General features: G+C 43.7%; 1 protein-coding gene across 2 annotated transcripts; it reads right to left on the reverse strand.

Moving 5' to 3' along the window:
• Positions 1-1,770: 1,770 nt before the first annotated feature.
• On the reverse strand, positions 1,771-6,028 carry ATP5MC3 (ATP synthase membrane subunit c locus 3). 2 transcript variants are annotated; one of them, XM_084642915.1, is made up of 5 exons: positions 5,924-6,028; positions 5,732-5,832; positions 4,475-4,537; positions 3,693-3,886; positions 1,771-2,023 (listed from the first exon to the last, which is right to left on the reverse strand). In XM_084642915.1, the coding sequence occupies exons 2-5, from the start codon at positions 5,768-5,770 to the stop codon at positions 1,909-1,911; spliced, it is 411 nt and encodes a 136-aa protein (XP_084499041.1). In that variant the 5' UTR covers positions 5,771-5,832; positions 5,924-6,028; the 3' UTR covers positions 1,771-1,908. The 2 variants fall into 2 exon arrangements, with proteins under 2 accessions (XP_084499041.1, XP_084499040.1); XM_084642914.1 differs by having other exon boundaries at positions 4,460-4,537; positions 5,924-6,027.
• Positions 6,029-20,086: the final 14,058 nt, after the last annotated feature.

Consider the following 20,086-nt stretch of genomic DNA (forward strand, 5'->3'; position numbering starts at 1 on the left):
TTTTATATTAGGGATATTTTTAAACAGTAGTCTTTCTGAATGTCAAACTTTTCTGCTGCCTGCTTGATGTTTAAATGTTTTTCAGCAGCAAGACAGCTGACTAAATAGGGGGAATAATGGAACGTACTTAGTTGGAAGTAAATTTAAGGTTACAAAACTCCAAGAAATCCTATTTTAAATTACTTGCAACAGGTAGAAGTTTCAGGAACAGAGTTTAATATGAACATTAGTGATATTTTTCTTGCTGGGAGGTTAGAACGAGCAGTTGTGATCATCCAAGCCTTTAGCAGTTTGTTGCTACCGAATACGCCTTCTGTGAGAGCTAAAGGGTCTCATGTATTTATTTAATATTGCTGCCACGTGGAAGGTTGTGACTGGATTTTCAATTTTCTTTTAGAGCTAGTCATAACTACTTTTACAATTGTGCTAGTAAGGCAGCTAGGACTGAATTATTGCAATGTTTGTGGTAGAGAAAATGTGGAGTTGTGTACATAATTGTGTAAAAGACCGCCACAAGATTTAGTGTACAGGTTATTTAACAGCTCAAATTATATTGCCATGCCTAGTTTACCAAAAAAATCACACACACACATACACACACACCCAGCTTCTTTGGGATTTTCTGTACTTTCCATACAAATTACTTCTATTTCATAGCAAGTAGTAGCCTTTAAGTAATCAGAGTTAGCTAACCAGTATATGCATTAAGTTAGCACTACACTTGACCTCACAGCCTAATCTCCTCCACCAAGAATGTGTGTAGTTTGAGAAAGTGATCTCTCAGATGAACACTGTAGTTTAGACAATCAAAGCTGCATATGGTCATTAGTCCCATTAATACTGTTAAAGCAGAATCACTATAGAACAACACACCTGGTATTTTAAAGATTTCCTGCATATAGTCAACTCTGACCCAGTTTGTAAACTGATATTTAAAGAGTCTGAGACACTGGTCAAGACTGACCAAGATTTGGATACAGGAGATTGGACTGCAGAACCACTTTTGAGCAATGAGGTTTGAAACAGGCCAAGCTTCTGGACCTATGGGACTCTTAAAAGACAGTGGACTTAAAGTAGCAGCATTACCACAGTTTGTCGAGCATTTAAAATCAGGGGTAGTCAATTTTTATATCAAGGTCCAAATGTCTTGGTCAAGGTACAAAGTCCAGATGCCAGAGAAAATAAGTAGTAAATAAAGATTTCAGGGTCTGTTCAGAAACATCTGACAGTCCAGATTTTATCTTCCTATTGACTACCCCAATTTTGATCCTTAGATGAAAGGTGCTATGGAACACATTATCAAGTTCAGCAGTATTGGAATTGAACATGGGAAGAGGAAACAAAATGGTTTTAGTAGAGGAAGATAGGTCTAAAAGTTTAATTGTGGTTCTGAATGTTATTTCAAAAGTCATTAGTATTTCATATACCTAAGGTCACCAATAGCCTTAGACAGGTTATTTTAGGGGTCTTTAACCAGAAAGATGACAAATGCATCAAACTTAAAATTAAAATTGACACGATATATGCAATAACTACATAGAGAAAGCCTTTAATGTGCATTTCAAACTTCATGGCGTTCCGTTTGAAGTTATGGTTACGGGGTCCTATACTCCATGTGAATTCACTGGGATCAGGAGAAATTTGTGGTGACTGCAGGTCAGCATAGGCCCCCATTTACAGTTTTTCACATTAACTAATATCCTTCCCCCCCAAAAAATCATACCCAATACAGAGTGTTCAAATTAATAAATGAAGGCCACAGCCAGACAGTTAAAGTTATTATCTTTAATGAAATGACTTTGGAAATAATGTTCATTTCCACGACACCAACATTTTGGGAGCCTCAGTAAAATACATACAATTACATTTGTAGTTTACTAATGCTAAAATTACGAGCAGCAGATCTCTTCACATTGCAAACAGGATCAAGAAAGCAACCATCAGACAAAAGAGACCCATAGCTTCAGACAGGGCGAATCCCAGGATAGCATATGAAAACAGCTGCTGCTTCAGAGAGGGATTTCTAAAAGAGAACGTGCAGGTATAAGATTGTTTTATATACATACAAATTAAGAATTTATGCTAATTTAGTTTGATGCATCTGACAGAGCCAGTTAAGGATTTTAAATTACTTTCATGCTACAGATTCCCTGCTAATAGCAGGGAAAACACACAGTAAACCCACACAAACGTTAACAGAGTTAACCATACAATCGTGACCTCTAAATAAGTTAAGACTGGATTTAAATTGTGTACACTGCATATTAATATACCCATGTTTGGGTATGACATTTTACACAAGCACAAGATTACAAACATGAAGGCCCTGTCTATACAAGTGCAAAACCAAAAGAGCCTTGGTAGACAGAGATATCAACATGGAGAAAGTTCATATGCAGTAATTACCTACCAGCCTAAGATTTCTCTGGTTAATTCCACTGGTGTGCAATGGACACAATTGAGTATTCCCGGGGGCCTGAGTTTGTTATACATCCAGAATTATTCTGAACACCCTTGTAATATTTAGGTGGCTTACAGATAACCCATAATACTCAACTATTTCTGCCTTAGATGGCTTGCCAGCCCCCTAAAACTGCAACTGAGTATACTTGAGGAAGTGTGGGAGGAAAGAAGTAATTATGGATTAGTAACTTGTAACACTTGCCTCCCTGCCCCCTTCACCCCACCAAAAAAAAAAAAAAAAAAGCAAGCACAAATGTCAATTTGAAACAGTCATTTTTTTTGTAGTTTCAAGAGATAAAGTAACTAGTTTGGTTAGAAGGATATTTTTGTTTCCTGAATGGGAAACAAAATCAGGCATTTAATGCCAAGTTGATACTTTGTAAGAGTGTTCATAAATGGAAACAAGTTAAGGTGTTTAAATATATTTTTGTCGGGGGGAGGGAGGCGAGAAGAGAAAGCAGGAACTCTACAGCTAGTTAAGTAATTTCATGCCTGTGCCAGTTGCTATCTGCTCAGTAGTAAGATTCGAGATACTACTGTATGGGAATTAAATGAAATAGGGGAAACAAAATTATGAACACAGTGAACTAAGATCTCTCCCTCTTTAAAGGTGTTTCCCCTTCTCAAGCTCCAACAGTGGAATCACTAGTCTGAAATTGGTTGCCATGGAAGTAGTTACTGCAGTAACTCTATAAAGCTGCACTTGGCACAACATTAAGAAAAAGATTCTTGCTACAGCCCTGTAATCAACCTTACTTCTTAAGAACAATCCTGATAATTGGGTTAAAAGAGGCACAGGATCTCAAGTTAAATATTAACATCCACCATCCAGTTTGTCCCTCTGTTAATGTAGGATTGTCCCCTACAAAATATTGTTAAGCTATATTCAGTCTAGGATAGGTTTTGGAGTCTCAGAGTTGAAGCTAGTACTGAAGAACTAAACATGAAACACTGATTTAGCTGTAGCTGGTTTGCCCTGAGAAGTCACGTAAGGTTTGCATATACTGAATTCTGGAATATTAGAAATTCAGCACTTGTGCCTGGTGTGCCGTTACCTAATATTCTAACAGCTTGACATGTTAGAAGAATTATTCGAGGGGCTTTACTTCAACTCTACACACTAACTGTTTTAGTGGAAGTTTATCAAGACTTTGCTACCAATATATATCTTCAAGTTTATCATTAAATAGGTTTGCATGCAACTTAAGTGATATTAAAAAAAGGATTACCTGGCATAACCAATGATTAGACTACCAAAGACTGTTCCGATACCAGCACCAGAACCAGCCACTCCTACTGTGGCAGCACCAGCACCAATAAATTTGGCAGCAGTGTCAATATCCCTGCTGACAGCACTAGTCTGGAACTCTCTAAGTGCTACTTGGGAGACAGCATTCTGGGCTCCATTGAGTGTTGAGCTGCCCTGAGAAACAAACATGAAAAGCATTTAAATACAGAGACAAACTGAGATCTTCCAAAGCTATTTTGAAGTTTTGAGTTATTCTACCATTCTTCTATTACAAATACAGTAAACCAGAGTGGTTAAAGAGTTTACTAGAGTCTGTGACTGGAAGTTTAGACTTCTGTATGTTACTTGCAGAACATAAAGGACTGTAGCTTTGATGGGAGAAAATGTATTAGATGACACTTTAGGATCTGTCATACAGTCAATATTTTAGTTAGTAAAAAGAAAAAGGAGTACTTGTGGCACCTTAGAGACTAACCAATTTATCTGAGCATAAGCTTTCGTGAGCTACAGCTCACTTCATCGGATGACTGCATCCGATGAAGAGAGCTGTAGCTCACGAAAGCTTATGCTCAAATAAATTGGTTAGTCTCTAAGGTGCCACAAGTACTCCTTTTCTTTTTGCGAATACAGACTAACACGGCTGTTACTCTGAAACCTTAGTTAGTAAAGTACATTTGAAAACTAGGATGAGAACACTTGGGCTCACCAGAAAGTTTAGGAAGCTACAGAGTTTAGTTTATAAGGTACCTCTCCAGTCCTGACCTCTGGCTTAGACAACACTGATGCAGAAATTGGTCTGTACAAGACTCTTGATCCTGCACGGATCTGTAAGAGAAAATAAAGTGACATATTTGACTACAAACATATTTCTACATAACTGCACTGGCTTTTAATAGTGATTTTTTTTTATAAGATCAAGGACTTTGCTAGTCACTAAGTCTTTCATCTTAAGGTCAAGGCAGTGGACATTGACGATCTGCAGACATTGGCATATCTAGCAATGTCAATGCAAGATAAGAAGAAAGCTTTCATTTATCACTTGATTCCCTAACTCTCAGTCCCCTTTTCTGGGATGGGTTCTTTATGTCAATGTTCATGCTAATCCCTTATTTGGAGCCATTGCTAAACAGCACTGTAATACTGAGAGCAAATAATGTTTTTATTGCTATTAGATAAATCACACTTAAAACAAAGGGTGAGATAACACATTTTAGAAATTGAAATGAAAGCAGGACACTGAACATTTGTAACCCGACACTAATCAAGTTGCTACCCATTTGTTTATATCAAAACAAGTACTTCTGACTTGCTTATTTGTGAGTATCATGCTATAGCTGAACAGTGAAATACAGAAGACTGCAAGAATAATTCAGATCTCATTTTGAAGAATAAAGTAGAAACTTGAGTTTTTCAGCAGTAGTAAAAATCCACTGCAATGCACTTAAAAATCCTTAGCTACTCTGTAAGAAGGAATTGGTAACTTTTGAGAGACAACACCCAAAATTAAATCTAGCAAGGGAGGAATGAATGAACCCTCTCTCCAGCGCGGCCTGCTGGTGTCCTTGGGCTCCCACCGCTCTAAGGTCACGGTGACTCGTACCGGCCCGTGTCCGCGGCAGAACGGGGAGGGCGCCGGCTGCGCCGAGTGATCCCGGCAGCGGCGGAGGGTCCTGCGCAGCGGCAGCGATAAGCTGGAGTTTGACCTACAGCAAGGGGCTGAGCGGGCGCCAGGCCTCACGAGCAGCGCCCAGCCCTCGGGGCGGGGGGATCGCTTCTCTCCCCCCCAGATCCCGCTACTCACCGCGAAGCCCGAGGCTGCAAAGAAGGGACTTGACCTACAGCAAGGGGCCGGGGGAGCCAGGCCACGGCGGCAGCTCACTCCTGGCACTGGGGAAGCCCCCGCTGCAGCCTCACAGCCGCCCCCTACCTCCCGCCGCTGGGACCTGAAGCCAGCAGCCTGGAGGGGGCCGCGCGGGAGCTGTCCCGAGCCGCAGCGGCGGCGCAGCCGGCGGCACTCACCAGGGCCGGGGAGGAGGCGAGCTTCACGCAGGCGAACATGGCAGAGGGCTGCGGGCTGGCGCTGTGTCCCCGGGGCCTCCTCGGCGCTGGAATCCGCCTCTCTGCGGAGAGAGCAAGCGCGGTTAGGGCCGGGGCGCCGCGAGGTAGATGGGGGCAGATGGGGAGACCGTCCCCGGCTCCCCCCACACTTACCGGCTGCAGCGGCAGAGGTCGAGCGGACTGAATGGGGTGGGGTGCGCAGGCGCGGCCGGGGCGAGGAGCACCCGGATGTAGGGGGGGGGGGGAGGAAAACGCTGCAGCCCAAGGTCACTTTGTAGCAACTTTATTGGTCCCCCCGCAGGGGGCGGGACTGAGCCGCGCCGAGCGCAGCCTCCCGCGGCCCACGCTCCGCTGGCGCGCGCCCTGCTTGGGGCTTTGCGGCTGCGAGTCCCGCTTTCTTCCCGCGCTCGCCTTCCTAGCGTCGTGCCAGGGCCGTTGGGCACCGAAATCCCGCCGAGGAGCCGGGCCTGAGGGCCAAGCAAGCATGGGCAGGCGCCAAAGCCGCAGTGGGAGCTGGCCCCTGCCCCGCAGAGCCTACAGTGTGTCCCAGCTGCCCCGCCTGGGCTCCTGGCGTGGCTCCTGGTACTTCCTTTGAGAAATCATTTCCAGTGGCACCACCTTTGTTTCCACGGCTTTCACACCTCACAGCAGTGCTGCCCCTTTTACTGGTCCAAAAAGTTTTGGATCAGTTTTTGTGCTCACTTTCTTTCATAGTGAAAATACTGCCAAGGAACCACAACCATTATTCTTAGGGGACAGCTCCCTGCAATGTTTTATGCCATAGCCCCAAATTACAGGGCTTGGTCTTTGCATTATTGTTGTTGACATGCAGGACAAGAGTATGTTGACTTGATACTGGGAGTTACATCTCAAGTAAAGGGCATCCCTAAAATAGCGGAGAAGTTTTACCCTAGTTAAAACATTAATGCAAAGACCAGAACTAAGACTTCCAAGAAAAAATTGAAGTTGCTTGTTAGTACTTAACTATGATAATCCAGGAACAAAGAATGCAGGACCATACCAACTAAATGAGGGACTGGAAAGCATTAATGCTAAAAGGATTTAGGAGTCATATTGGACAAGTAGCTCAGCATAAGCTCCCAATGTAATGTTGTGGTCAACAGGGCTAATGTGATCCTGGGATATATAAACAGAGGCGAACAGAGGTAAAATCACCTCCCTACACCACCTTAGTGAGACCGATTCTGGAATACTGCATACAGTGCTGGTGTTTCCATTTTAAAAAATATGCTGGAAAAATGAGAGGATGCAGAAAAGAACCACACAAATGATCGAAGGGTTGCAAAAAATACAGTGAAAGACTTAAAGAGCTCCAACTGTTTAGCTTATGTCAAAGTATCATTCTGGGGAGAAAATACCAGGTACTAAAGGGCTCTTTAATTTAGTGGAGAAAGGCATAGCAAGAAACAAAGGCTGGAAGTTAAAGCTTGATAAATTTAAATTAGAAATAAGGCATCATTTTTAACAGTGAAAGTGATTAACCATTGGAACAAACTGCCAAAGGAAGTGGTTGTTTCCCCACCTCTTGTCTTCAAATTAAGGCGGTATGCTTTACTAGAAGATATACATTAGTCAGACACAAATTATTGAGCTCAGACGGGGGAGCCAGGTGAAATACAACGGCCTATGTTATACAAGAGGTCGGACTAGATCTAATGGTTCCTTCTGACCTTAAAAATCTATTAAGCAACAAATTAATTATTTTGTAATGGACATTGGTGTACCCATCAGTGTACAAGACACAGAAGAATGATCACTTCCCCAATCATCTTGCATTATAAAAGGTCAAGCACCACAAATCAGACATAAAACACACCAAGTGACCTAGAGGAAGGTTCTATCTTAAAGCTTTTGTTTGTTTTTCTGAATAGTTAAGTGGTGACATTTTTACTAATGTAGCAGTGTGGAAGAAAAGAGTTCTAGCATTGGTAGCAGTGAGGCCTTATTCTTGCAGTGAGCTCTGCATGAGCAAACCCCTGCCTGTGTGCAGAGTCCCACTGAAATCAATCGGACCCCTCCAGGCGCAACAGGGGCTATCCCTGTGGAGCTCATTACAAGATTTGAGCCTAATGTGGCAGGACTTTGGGCCTGAACTGGCAAAACCCTACTTATGTGACTAGTCAATTGCAGTACTCACTTAAGTAAGGGTTTGCAGGATCAAGCCCTTAGTAAGTAAAATTCCTTTTGAGAGAAAATTTAGTTACACCAAGAATATGATTATAGAGCTCTATGTTTTAGTTATCTCACTTCAGTGTCACAATGATTTCCATTTCTAGTACTTTAATAAGTTTGAGGTTTTTTTAGCTTAGTTTTTTTGGGATAACAGTTTTCAGATTGACATATCAATGTTCTTTACTAATGCTGCCAAAATAGGAACACACACTTTTTCCAGAACATTTCAAATTTTGCATAAGCCAATAAGAAAAATTAATCCCTAATGCACATTTTATCTTGTGTAATCCAAATTATGAAATGTTTGAAAAATGCTTAAATATTTTCTTTGCTACTAATGATTCCCACCACTGCTGTACATACAGAAAGAGAAAGGGAGCCAGAGAGTGTGCACGTTTTGCTCAGTGATGGATTTTTTATTCCCAGGTCCTCAATGAAGGCACCAAATTGAGAATTAGGACTTGTCTACATGTGGAGAGTATATGAAGCTTTCTGCTGCATGTCTGGTAAAGCCCTGTATGCAAGCTTCACCACTAGCATGCCCTTGCCACTTTTCACTTTGCATCGTGCATACACATGGAGACGGCTTGTGAACTGAGGGTGTTATGTTCCTAGAAGATATCCTATTGTCCTTTGCTTCATAGCCCTGGTCTACACAAGGAGTAGAGGTCGAATTTAGCAGTATTAAATCGATTTAACCCTGCACCCATCCACACGACGAAGCCCTTTTTGCCGACTTAAAGGGCTCTTAAAATTGGTTTCTTTACTCCACCCCTGACAAGGGGATTAGCCTGAAATCGGCCTTGCCAGGTCGAATTTGGGGTAGCGTGGACGCAATTCGACAGTATTGGCCTCCGGGAGCTATCGCAGAGTGCTCCATTGTGACTGCTCTGCACAGCGCTCTCAACTAGTGCACATCTTGGGATTCTTTTCACTGTGAGTTGTGGGAAGCCAGGTGACTTCAAATTGTTGAAAAATCCTTTATCTCCACCCCGTTAATTTTTGAATTGCTGTTGGCCAGCCTGGACCCAACAATGCTCTGCTCCACTGTAGTGGGAGCTGTGCATACACAGAGGCTGCTTGGGGTGTCTTTCAGCACTCAGAGCTGGACAAATTCAGCTTTGGAGACTACCCACTGCATGTATAATGTGTCAGCTACACAGAGCAGAGCCATTTCTGGGCTTGGGAGACCAGCCTAGATTGGTGGGAAAGGATTGTTCTGTGGACCTGGGACGACCAGTAGTGGTAAGAATTTCAGCATGGGAAGGGCTACCTGTGATACCCTGTATTCCCCCATTCACCACTGTTATATGATTATATGTTTTGTACAAAGTATGCCTTGTGAGGTATCATTTGAGAAGTCACAATCTGTTGACCATTACAATGCTGCTGAATTGTATGGATTACAATTGTATGTGAAGTTAGCTATGTGTTTGTTACTGAAATATGTTGTGAGTCTGGGAGACGCCCACAGGTGGCCTTTCGGTGTCAACAGAGGAGCAACTACCAACCCTAAGACAGAGTTATGTTAGGACTAGCCAGCCACATGTTGTTGGCCCATTAATGAAAATCCACCCTCCCCATGGTCCCTCCTGAAGCACATAGACAATGGAGGCCCAGTGTCTCAGCAGGTACATAGAACATGTGACCCCTGACTCCTCCATGTTTGGGACAGTATCTTTCCATGCACATGGATTGGGGCAGTATAAATAGGAGACTGACATCAGCCCCAGGCCTCTCTCCTCCTCCACCTACCCCAAAGGCAACAAGAATGCTGAAAAGACAAAAACTTTGAACTGGGGAGATTGGTTCCAGGCTGAGAAGGGAATTCAGCCTGTGTATTAACAACTGTAACCTGCCCACAACATCCAGTTGGGTGAGAAAAGCAGTTTGATTAAAATCTTGTTTAATCTGATAAAGTTTAGACTGTGATTTTACTTTTGTTTCTTAGGGTAACCATTTCTGTCCTTTATGCCTACCTGTAAGTGTGTAGACTCACCCCTGCGGCACCTCCTGCTGGTCTTCATTGGGAATTAGCTCACCAGACTCCAGAGCACCCTCTGCAGGCCAGTGATCTGTCTTACTGCTGGCCCCGCATCCCTCCCAGACTTGGTGCCCCTTGTCTCTTGGATGGCTACCCCCTGACAGTACACCCACTGTCTCTCAGGATCCCCCCCACCTTGCCTCAGTGTAAGGCTACTGCCAGTCACCAACTAACCCCTTGTATCAGGGGCAGACTGCAGTTTAAAAGCCACTCATCACTGGCAAAGAGGGGCTTGGACCTGCAGCCTCGGCCTACCCATAGGCTGCCCCTCTGCAACCCAAGTACCTACCTGGCCTTCTACTAGGCCGCAGCCTGGGATTTTTCCAGGCCAGAGCACCCCAGCTCACTTGGCCTTGCCCCAGCCCTGCACCAACCAAGGTGCTTTCTGTTCCCTACAACCAGGTCCCTCCCTGTCCAAAGACAAGTGACTAAGTGTCAGCTCCTAGCTCACTGCCTACTTATTAGGCCAGCTGAGCCCTAACTGGGGCGTGGCCCCAGCTGACCCTACTTCCCTACTCAGCCTGGGCTACTTGCCCTAGCCATAGCCCTCTCCTGGGCTCTTCTAAGCCTCTCAAGGCAGGAGTGGTGTCTACCCCGCTACACTACCACTTATAATAATTTAAAATCTATTTTTCTGTAGTTAATAAACTTATTTTAATGTTTTAACCTGACTGGTGAGTTTGTCTAAAGTGCTTGGGGAATCTGCTCAAATCACAAAGGTTGGTGCATATCTACTATCCTTTGACAAAGTGGCGAACTAATTAATGAGCTTGCATTGCTCAAGAGAAGCTCTTGAGCAGTGTTAGATGGTACGTTTCTGGGGCACAAGGTTGGGGGGATTTGCTGGTGTTTCTCTGTGTATGGTTCATGAGTGGCTTACAGAGCATTCATGGAACTTAGCTAGGTGTGTCCCTGCATGTTGTTGGCTGAGTGATCACAGCACATGGAGGGGTTTACTGCTTGTCACTAGCACAGCATTGAGAGACAGCCCAGGCCAGAGAGTTAAGGGGGCTCAGCAGTCCCACAGTTCCAGGTTGTATCCTGGGGATCTGTCACACTACCTTTTTTGGGCTGACCCTAGAGCTGCAGCAGCATACCAAGATGCACTTTCCCCATAAATGTGAAGAAGCAGGTTGCCACTGACACTTGGAAGCTGGCCACTCCAAAATGCTACTATTTCATGGCCAACCAGTTTGGCATGGAGCGATCAAATGTTGAGGCCATTGTCATGCAGTGCATGATGCCATGGAAAAGGTACTATTGCACTGGGTTATAAAGCTGGGTAATGCTCAGGAAATTGATGGCTTTGCAAGCATGGGGTTCCCAAAATTTATCGGCGTAATTAATGGAACCCACATGCCTATCATTTGCCCCCCCACACCAGGGTACAGAATTTATAAACAGAAAGGTCAATTTTGCAATGGTGCTCCAAGAGCTGGTTGACAACTAAGGCAAGATTACAAATATAAATGCAGGACAGTCCAGAAGAGACCTGATGCTGTGATCTTTCGTAACTCAAGTGTATTTGCATTAATGGAGAAAGGACTGTTTACCCCCAGCATAACACTATGGACATTAATGGAGTCTCCAGTTATTCTGGGATACCCAGCTTATCTCCTGCTTCCCTGGTTAAATTAAGCCTTTTGCAGGTTGCGTGGACAGAAGGAAGGAACTTTTAAACTATGAGTCAGCAGTTGCAGAATGGTTGTGGAGTGTGCATTTGGCCATTTGATAAGGAAAGGGTGCTGTTTGTGGAATAGGTTGGAAGCAGCAGAGAAAAAGTTCACCATTATAGTAGCATGTTGTATTCTGTGAGACCCAGGGAGAAACTCTTAATGATGGGTGGGAGGTAGAGGTGCAGCCAGCAAGGTAACCTATAGAAAACGGAAACACCAGGTGAAATATTGTTAGGGATGCCTATTGTTCTTATTTTGACTCTCACGCCTGAAAATGCACAGCTGTTCATCCAACTGTTAGCCTGTTGGGGTAAGGGGCAGGGTGTGTCATTGTAAGCTATAATGTGTCATTGTGGTATAGTTTATGTATGTGGAGGTGAGACCTTGCCTATTTTTTTTTAAACTCCATGATTTTTCCTTTATGTAAAGGGATTTCTGGCTTCTATTCAGTGAGGAGTTAAAATGGATGGATTTTAAACTGTTTTTATTATGAGACAACAAACAGTAATGTAACAAATATAGGTTCAATTAAAACTTTATTATCAAAACAATTGTTACTTGAAAGAAACCAACAAACCAAGCTACCAACCCCCAACTGTGGAAAAACCATTAAGCAACAACAGTGCAGCCAAAACTGAAAGTTAAGGGCAGAACATTAAGTCAGAGGACGGTTAAAGTCAGAGGTGAGTATAGATCTTTGCTCCTCCTCATTTTGTTTGCAGGGCTACTGGGGTGGAATTGCATGCCTCAAACTTGTCAGGAGGGCTCAAAAGTGCTGGTCTCCCTACTGTAAATATTCTCTGTGCCAGAGGTTGACTGTGTGAGGAGATGCCTGTGTAAGTACAGTAGGGAGGCGTGGCCCCACTAGCTTGTATTGTCAAGGAGCTGAAGAACATGGCGGGGTCCAGGTGCACAGGTCTGCAGTGCCTGCTGTCCAAACAGGAGCGTGTCGTATATTTTGGCTTAATGTAGTCTCCATGAGCTGCCTCTGCATCTCCCTGCCCTTTTCCATGTACTCTTTGACTATGGCAATGTTTTTCCTGGTGACTCCCATTCTGTCCTCAGCCACTGCCACAATCTTTTATGAGAGTTCTTTTTCTTCGCTCTCTGGGTCCTCAAATAGTGCTCTACCTCTCATCCAATTTTGGATTTTTTTAAGGGACTCTGTGATGCGTTCTGAAAACATCTCATCCCGAGTCTTCCTTTTTTGTCCCCCACCCCAGTCACGTTGGCCAGGCCCTCTGCCACTGGTAAAGGCCCTGTCCTTGATTGTCTGGCCATTGCAGGTGCTGTGGCTATGGGGTGTATACATGTAGATAGACCATGATAGCATTTCTTTAATAAGTACTTGTGACTTTAACTCCCTGAGATTCTTCCCGGTCTTTGGGGCACCTCAGACATGGTAAATGGGGTGAGTGTGGGGAAGGTACTGGGTACATTGGGATTTTTGTGTGTAAAAGTATATGCTGTCTTGTCTTGCCACTGTGCTGGAGGAGGGAAATTATGTTCCCTGTATAGTCCCCGTATAGTCCCGCTTTGCAATTTTCTTTGTGCATTGGTGTTAGAGGGGTTATGGTGGACAACAGGGGCTATCTGGATAGTAATCCCCTCTACATCTCCTTTAGGCTGTCCTGACTGGATGATGTTATACTAAGGCAAGAGATTAGGAAGCAGAGAATGGCCTTATTCAAAAAGACAAGGGCAAAACAGCGAGATACGCTATGAAGTTATTCACCAAGATGGTCCCCACAGACATGCTCCAGGAGTGGAAGGGACTTGCAAGCTATACTGTGGGAAAGGACCAATTGGCTATCTCCTATAATGTGAGAACCAAAACTGAGCAATTTCTCCGTCTTAAGTTCTGCTTTATCTCCCCTGCAGACATGGAAAAAGTGCAGGGAAATATTGATAGGGTCCTGCAATGATTGTATGGTAGAATGTGTGTTGCAGTATCTCAGTGGGGAGCAGTACTTTCTGTACCTGTACCGTGCATAAAATATTTATTTATACCTCATGTAAACTATGAACCCTAACCAGGCTTCTTTTCCTGTAGGTGCTGTCTCAATAAACCATTCGTTTTTGTGCAAATAAATGTTTTCGTTATTTGAATCTGCCACAGAGAGGGTGGTGTAGAGGCTGCAGCAGTGCTATGTCATTAGCTGCCATTTTGGAGCAGTGAGTGGTGCTGGTGGGGAATTGGTTCACCGGGCAGGACAGCTGAGGAAAGGGAAAAAGAAAGGAAAATGGGTAGATGGATGTGTGCCCTCCATGGTGTGGGCCTAAGAATGGCCAATGGTCAGGACTGTAGCATGTAATGGAAGCCAGGTAGAACAGCTGCCATCTTGGGAACATGGATAGGAGGGCTGAGTGGAAAGTATAGGCAGAGGGAGGCAAAGGCTGGAGACACAGAAAAGCTTCTAGCTCATATTCATGTAAAATGGCTGCAGCCATGACTCAACTGAAACAGAAGCTAGTGTAGTTAACACAATAATAAATAATAAATTGTAAAGATAGGTACTTACATGCTGAAGTTCCCTTCAGAGGATCTTTTTCTTTGGTCCTGGCCTGGGGTGCTGGATGGAATTGGAATTGGGTTGGCTTTCAACCCGGTCTGTGTCAGAGTCCTGAATCCCAAACAGATCCTGGCTCAGAGACAGTTCTTCTCTGGCTCCGTCCCACTCATCCGCCGATGAGTGTCGCTTGTTATCTTTGGGTGGAGGATGCAGAGCTGGCAGCAGGCTCCACAAACTATCTGGGTCAGGTAGTTGTATAATTGTGTAAAATCCTGTCCAGTTCTTCATGAGAGAGGCAGGTCACATGTCTCCTGCCCAATGTTTTCCTTACATTCTTCATTTTAATGTAGACCCTCCTGAGCTTCTTGCTCTTTATCTGGTAGGCAACCAAGTCATGCCATCTCATGGACATCTGCTTTGTAGTTTCCACTAACAGGTCTTTATTATGGTGGCTGGCCACAAGAGTTTCCTGCACTAATGTTTCTCCCCAAATGGCAGTGAGGTTCAGGATCTCAGTATGGCTCCAAGCAGCAACACAAGGCATGTTGTGGGGTTTGTGGTGTAGAATTGCTGTAGTATCACAAGAAAGCAGATACACTTGAAGCCAGGAGAAAATAGACATAATCCAGCTCTGTGCCAGCTTTTAAACGGGAGAGGCGTCCTGGGAATTTGACACCAGAAGAGGGCACACAGGCACAGAGACAGGTTAGTAATGGTCAAGTACAAAGTTGTGTGGAATAGCCATTGGAGGTAGCTGTTGCATGCACATCAATAACAGACCAAAGTAATTCAACTTTCAGCCAATGTAGTCCAGTTTGCATGAGGACTCCAGCGTTCCTGGTAAATGTAAAGTTAATGCACTGTGATGCATTGTGTTGTGTGTGTGAGCGTTTTACAAGCAGATTAACTCAGTTTGAACCAGTTCAAAAACCCCCATAGACAAGCCCTTACAGTCAACATAATGTGAAGCATTTCTCAGTCTTTCTTGGCATCATAGGTGGTGGTAGCCCACTGTGGACTTGTTGCTTGTTTCATTATACTAATTTCTTTATCCTACTCCTCTCGCTCTTTGAGGCTGTACTCAGAATTGTCCTCTTTTACGTCCAAGGAGTGAGCTGCTGATTGCATTCTCCTTCAGATTCACAAGAACTATTGATGTTGATATTTATTGTGCCACAAAGGTGAGACAGGCTCAATGTCAGCAACTAGAAAAACACCATACCAAAAAATAAAAATCAAGATCCACTTGCACTTTCATCAGCTGCACAGTAATGGAATGATAATGTTGCTTATCGGTCCTTCATCTGAAGTCCTTAGCCCTGATCCTGGGGTTCAGCTGAGCCAATATGGGGGGCAACGGTGGCTACATGCTATATTCCTGCTCTGCGCCCTAATCCCCATGGCTGGCAGGGACTAGTTCAGGCTGCTTTAACTCATAGCAGCAATAACAGAGTGAGCAGGGAAAAGGGAATGTATTGGGTCCAAGGAAAAGATGTAGCAGGATCTCTGTTTTCTTTCACTCTGCTCTTCCTACTATGAACCCTCAGTCCATTTTAGGGCTCTGAGATGTTAATGGACAGATCTGTAATGTGGCATAGCCATAAACATAAACTAAGGAAGATTCTATACAAGCAACAACAAACCCTGTGTAAACCAATCAGAATCTTTCTCTTTGTCTTTTTATCTGTGTGCTGTTATATTAATTCTCTCCAGGAGTGTGAATCAGTATAAAGCCAGTGTCTTGGCAGCATCTCTTTAATGCAAATTTCAATACTTTCACACAAATGATCCAAAGTACAGGGCTATGAAGTGGTTATTGAAACTGAAGCAATGAATGGGCCATTCTGAAGTAAGGGCCTCATGCACATGGAGGGCATGTTCCCTGCTGCCTGGAAACCTGGGACTCCAGACTTTCCGGCATAAAGTAGATATGATCATCTCAGCAAATTTCTGCTAAGGATCACAGAGCAGAGAGTAGATATGTCACCCACAGACATGCACAGCACAAACCCAACATTGCTCCACAGTATGGCTTACGTGGATCTAAAGTTGTGCAGAGACCTTGTGCTGGCCCCATGCATGGGAATGAATTTCACCCTGAGGGCAGAACTTGGCCCATGTGTTGTATTAGTCAGTTAGGGATCAATTCTGCACTCAGTTGGTATTTTGGAGTGCAAGGATCAGGCCCACAATTACTTTTTAATAACACCAGGTATTGTTTAATGATCTTCCATGCAAATTTTGATTCTGTTGGTATGGCTGGCAGAAACCAGTAAATAATACTGAGCTCAAGACTTACAAGTTCAAGCACAATTTTTGCTTCCAAACACACTCCAGAGATAGGGGGATAAATTCATCTGGATGTTATTCCATCATAAGGTATAGTATTACATCAGGAAGAATTTGGCCCAGGGTGTCCTAGATCTATCCAGCTTTTTGGGAGGGATTCTCGCCTCTGCTACAGCCCCTGCAGACTGCTGTGTGGCAGCAGCAAAAAAGCTCATCAGCCCGCCAGGGTAGAATTCCCCAAGTATAGGCACTGCACAGTTCAGCCACAGAGGCCTTGCTAGGAGACTGAAGTGGGTATTTCAGTGGCAGGAGGAGAGTCCCCCCAAGCACACCTACATTGCAGGTAGAGGTGTAATTTCCAGTTTAGGACAAACGTACATGTTTCTAGCTTTGACCAAGCTAATGCACTAAAAACAGCAGTGAAGCCATCGTGGTGTGAATGGCAGCATGGGCTAACTGCTTCTGACAGCCTGGACTGACCGCTGCTTCCAGCTGCGGAGCAGCCTATTGACAAGGGGGAGGGCACTCTAAAGCAACTCCTGGATGCTCCAAATTACAGCAGTAGCCAACCCTGTCTGTGTTGGTCTTTCTATATGTGCAGCACGGGAGCCTGCCCTTTGCTTCTTTTAACAACAGTTAAATATCAGAGAGTGCTATATTAGTCCTGAAAGTGTTATATATTAAACTGCCTGTTGTTGTAGTAATAAACTAATACATTGTACTTCTGTTAAGCAATTCTCATTCTGAGGATCTCAAGGCACATCACAAATATCAGTGAATTAAGTCTCCCAATATCCCTTGCAAGCAGGTATTATTAACTGCACTTTAGATATAGAGCAATCGAGGAGCTAAGTGATTTGCTGAAGATTGTATAAGGAGTTCCATGGAAAAACTGGGAACAGTACCCAAATCTCCTCTCTCTCAATACTCTGTCTTAACCTCTAAACCACACTACTTATTATTATTATCCTTTAACTGGATTCTCACTTGAACATCAGAATCCATTTAGCCCATTAGAAGTACTAGATGTCATTCTGATAATAAAAAACCTCAAACACATCTGTCACTACCAATTTTGGGATCATATGTTTAGTGTTCGTTGTATCCCTTTTACATGGCTTTCCTTCTTTGGTGAGAATGCTCAGTTTCAGCTGGCGACAAAGGGACCACTCTGTGCTTTCTTATATCACCCTAAATAACTGAGCTTACATTGAAGGCTGACTAATATGGACCATTAATACCATGCAATAATAATGTAATCATTGTGAGTCTTGGCTGTGGAGGATATGAGTCCCAGATTACTGCTGACCCTCTATGTTAAAAGCAGGAGGTAAATTTAAGTTCCAGTCATAGACTTCTAATACAAACCTGAAGTTTACTTATTAGCAACCCAGAGGTGCATTTTATATTTGTCATAAAACGTTTACATTTCTTCCCATTTTTCCTCAGTTGATCTTATAGCTCCTCTATACTCAGATTGTGCTCTTTGTTCTCAAACACCATGTCTTTTAATCTGTTCGTAAAACCTTCCTACGGTCTCCTGAGTATTGTGCAGTTAATGTCATGATACCCATTCTTGAATGTTTTTCAAAAATGCATTCACTAGCTGTTTGATCTTAACAACATCAAACCTGCCATTACACAACACTTGTTAAATGTTGCTTTTAGACCCTGTTAAGACATAACAGCTGATATTATATTTTACGTGTGCCTCAGTTATTGCTTTTAGGAGGAGTCAGAGTAGCCGTTGTTATTTACCTCTGGGACCTCTGTTCAAGCTTAATTCAAACAGATCTTTGTAAAAAGAGTTCTCATAGCCTCAGACTGTCTCCTAGTGGATGGATTTCCAATAGGGCCTAAAAAAAGTGGATTAGTGCGCTTCAACATGCAGTACATTTTAATGTGGGCCCTGAGTTTTCCATTAAAAATTTGCCATACTACAGAAAAGTGTAATAGCTTAAATTCACCAGGAATTTTATCTCATATTTCCCAAAACCTGTTATTGGAACCATCTCTTCCAATTTTCCAACTACACCATAGATCACCAACCCTATGTAAACATACTCAGAATATCCTTGCTTGCAGCTGTAGTAGTCACCACTTGCTCACACTGTGGTCCCTCTCTTTCTTTGCAGCTCAAAGTGCTCCCTCTTCTTGACTCAACCTTCTGGCCCCTCCTTCCTTCCAGGGTATTAAAGTCCCATCAGACAGTCTTTCATTACACCTCTAGGTCCTGTGCCACTTCCCAGTGGCTGGGAGGGGAACCCAGGCCTGCCTGCAACTCTAAAAAACTGTATAGGAGGCCAAACTTTAGGCCACAATTGGGCCAAAATTTTCAAGCATGTCCATGAATTTTGGGGGCCAAAACGGTGGCATCCCTAATTAGTAGACCCTTTTGAAATTGTGGGCCTTTGTACAGAGTGGGGTTGTGGCATCAGGTTCTTACTTTTAGAGAGCAATATTGTCTTGCGGTGACGGCACAGAACTGAGAGAGACCTGGCTTCTATTCCTGGTTGTTCCATGGATGACCTATTTGACCTTGGACAAGTCATGTAGGGCAAGATTGTGCGTGGTAAGAAGTTGGAAGGATGAAAAGAGCCTTCATATCCCCTGCACAGGGGTTGGGGGAAGTAGCTGTCCTGTGCTCATGGGAATATAAAGATCCTTAATTCCTATTGCCTCTGGAGAGTAAACTGCTCCAAAGGTGAGAGGAAGAGCTGGACAGCTGCACAGTGGTACCCAGTCTGCACCATCCAAAGGAATAATACAGCATATGCACACCTCCTGCATGGCAGGGAGCTGGGGAAGTATTTTGTCTTCTGAGACAGAATCCTCCCAGAGCTTTCTTTGGGGATTGTGGTCCTGCATCCTGGCCTCCAAAATGGGCACAGCCTGTCCATTAATGCTGCTATGCCTCAGTTTCTTCATCTGTACAATAAGTTAATATTTACGTGCCTCACAGGGTAGTGATGAAGCTAACTTCACTGATATTTGCAAACTGCTTTGAGATCACTGGCTGTGGACAGTGCTGAATAAGTGGAAAGTATTTGTTACAGTCCTGAAGCTCCTAGGTCTCAGCACTGAATTCACTATAGTAACTCAAAAGAGAAAGCATATTCCTTTAACCTACGGTACAGACGCGGTGTACAGCCTGTCATTTTTACATTCTTGGACTGGAATCTGTCCCTAATATTCAAACTTGATGAACATACTGGTTCTCTGGCATGCCTACAGTCATTCCCATCTGCTAGGCTGGCATTGTTCCCACTCTGAATTTGCTGTGCCAATTTCAACAGGGCATAGGTGCTAACCAAACATGGTTTTAGAGGGGAAGCCTTCATAACACAGCAAGTGTCATTGCTTCTGCCAGGAGATCCTGCTGTTTGCAAATAATTCCCGTTTAGGGCCACATGCTTCATTACATGGGATCACATCTGTAGATGCTTGTGGGCATTATAAAATCACAAATGTCTACTGTATTTCTCTTTCAATCTGGCTCTGTGTTTGGAATTTTGCATGCGGAGAAGAAAAGCTCTGCACCTTGTTAACAAGAGACAGCCATAGGCTTTTATATACTCTGAGCATACTTGAGAGGTTCCTG

The sequence above is a fragment of the Lepidochelys olivacea genome (genome assembly GCF_965140295.1).
Source record: "Lepidochelys olivacea isolate rLepOli2 genome assembly, chromosome: 11".
Lineage (NCBI taxonomy): Eukaryota > Metazoa > Chordata > Testudines > Cheloniidae > Lepidochelys > Lepidochelys olivacea.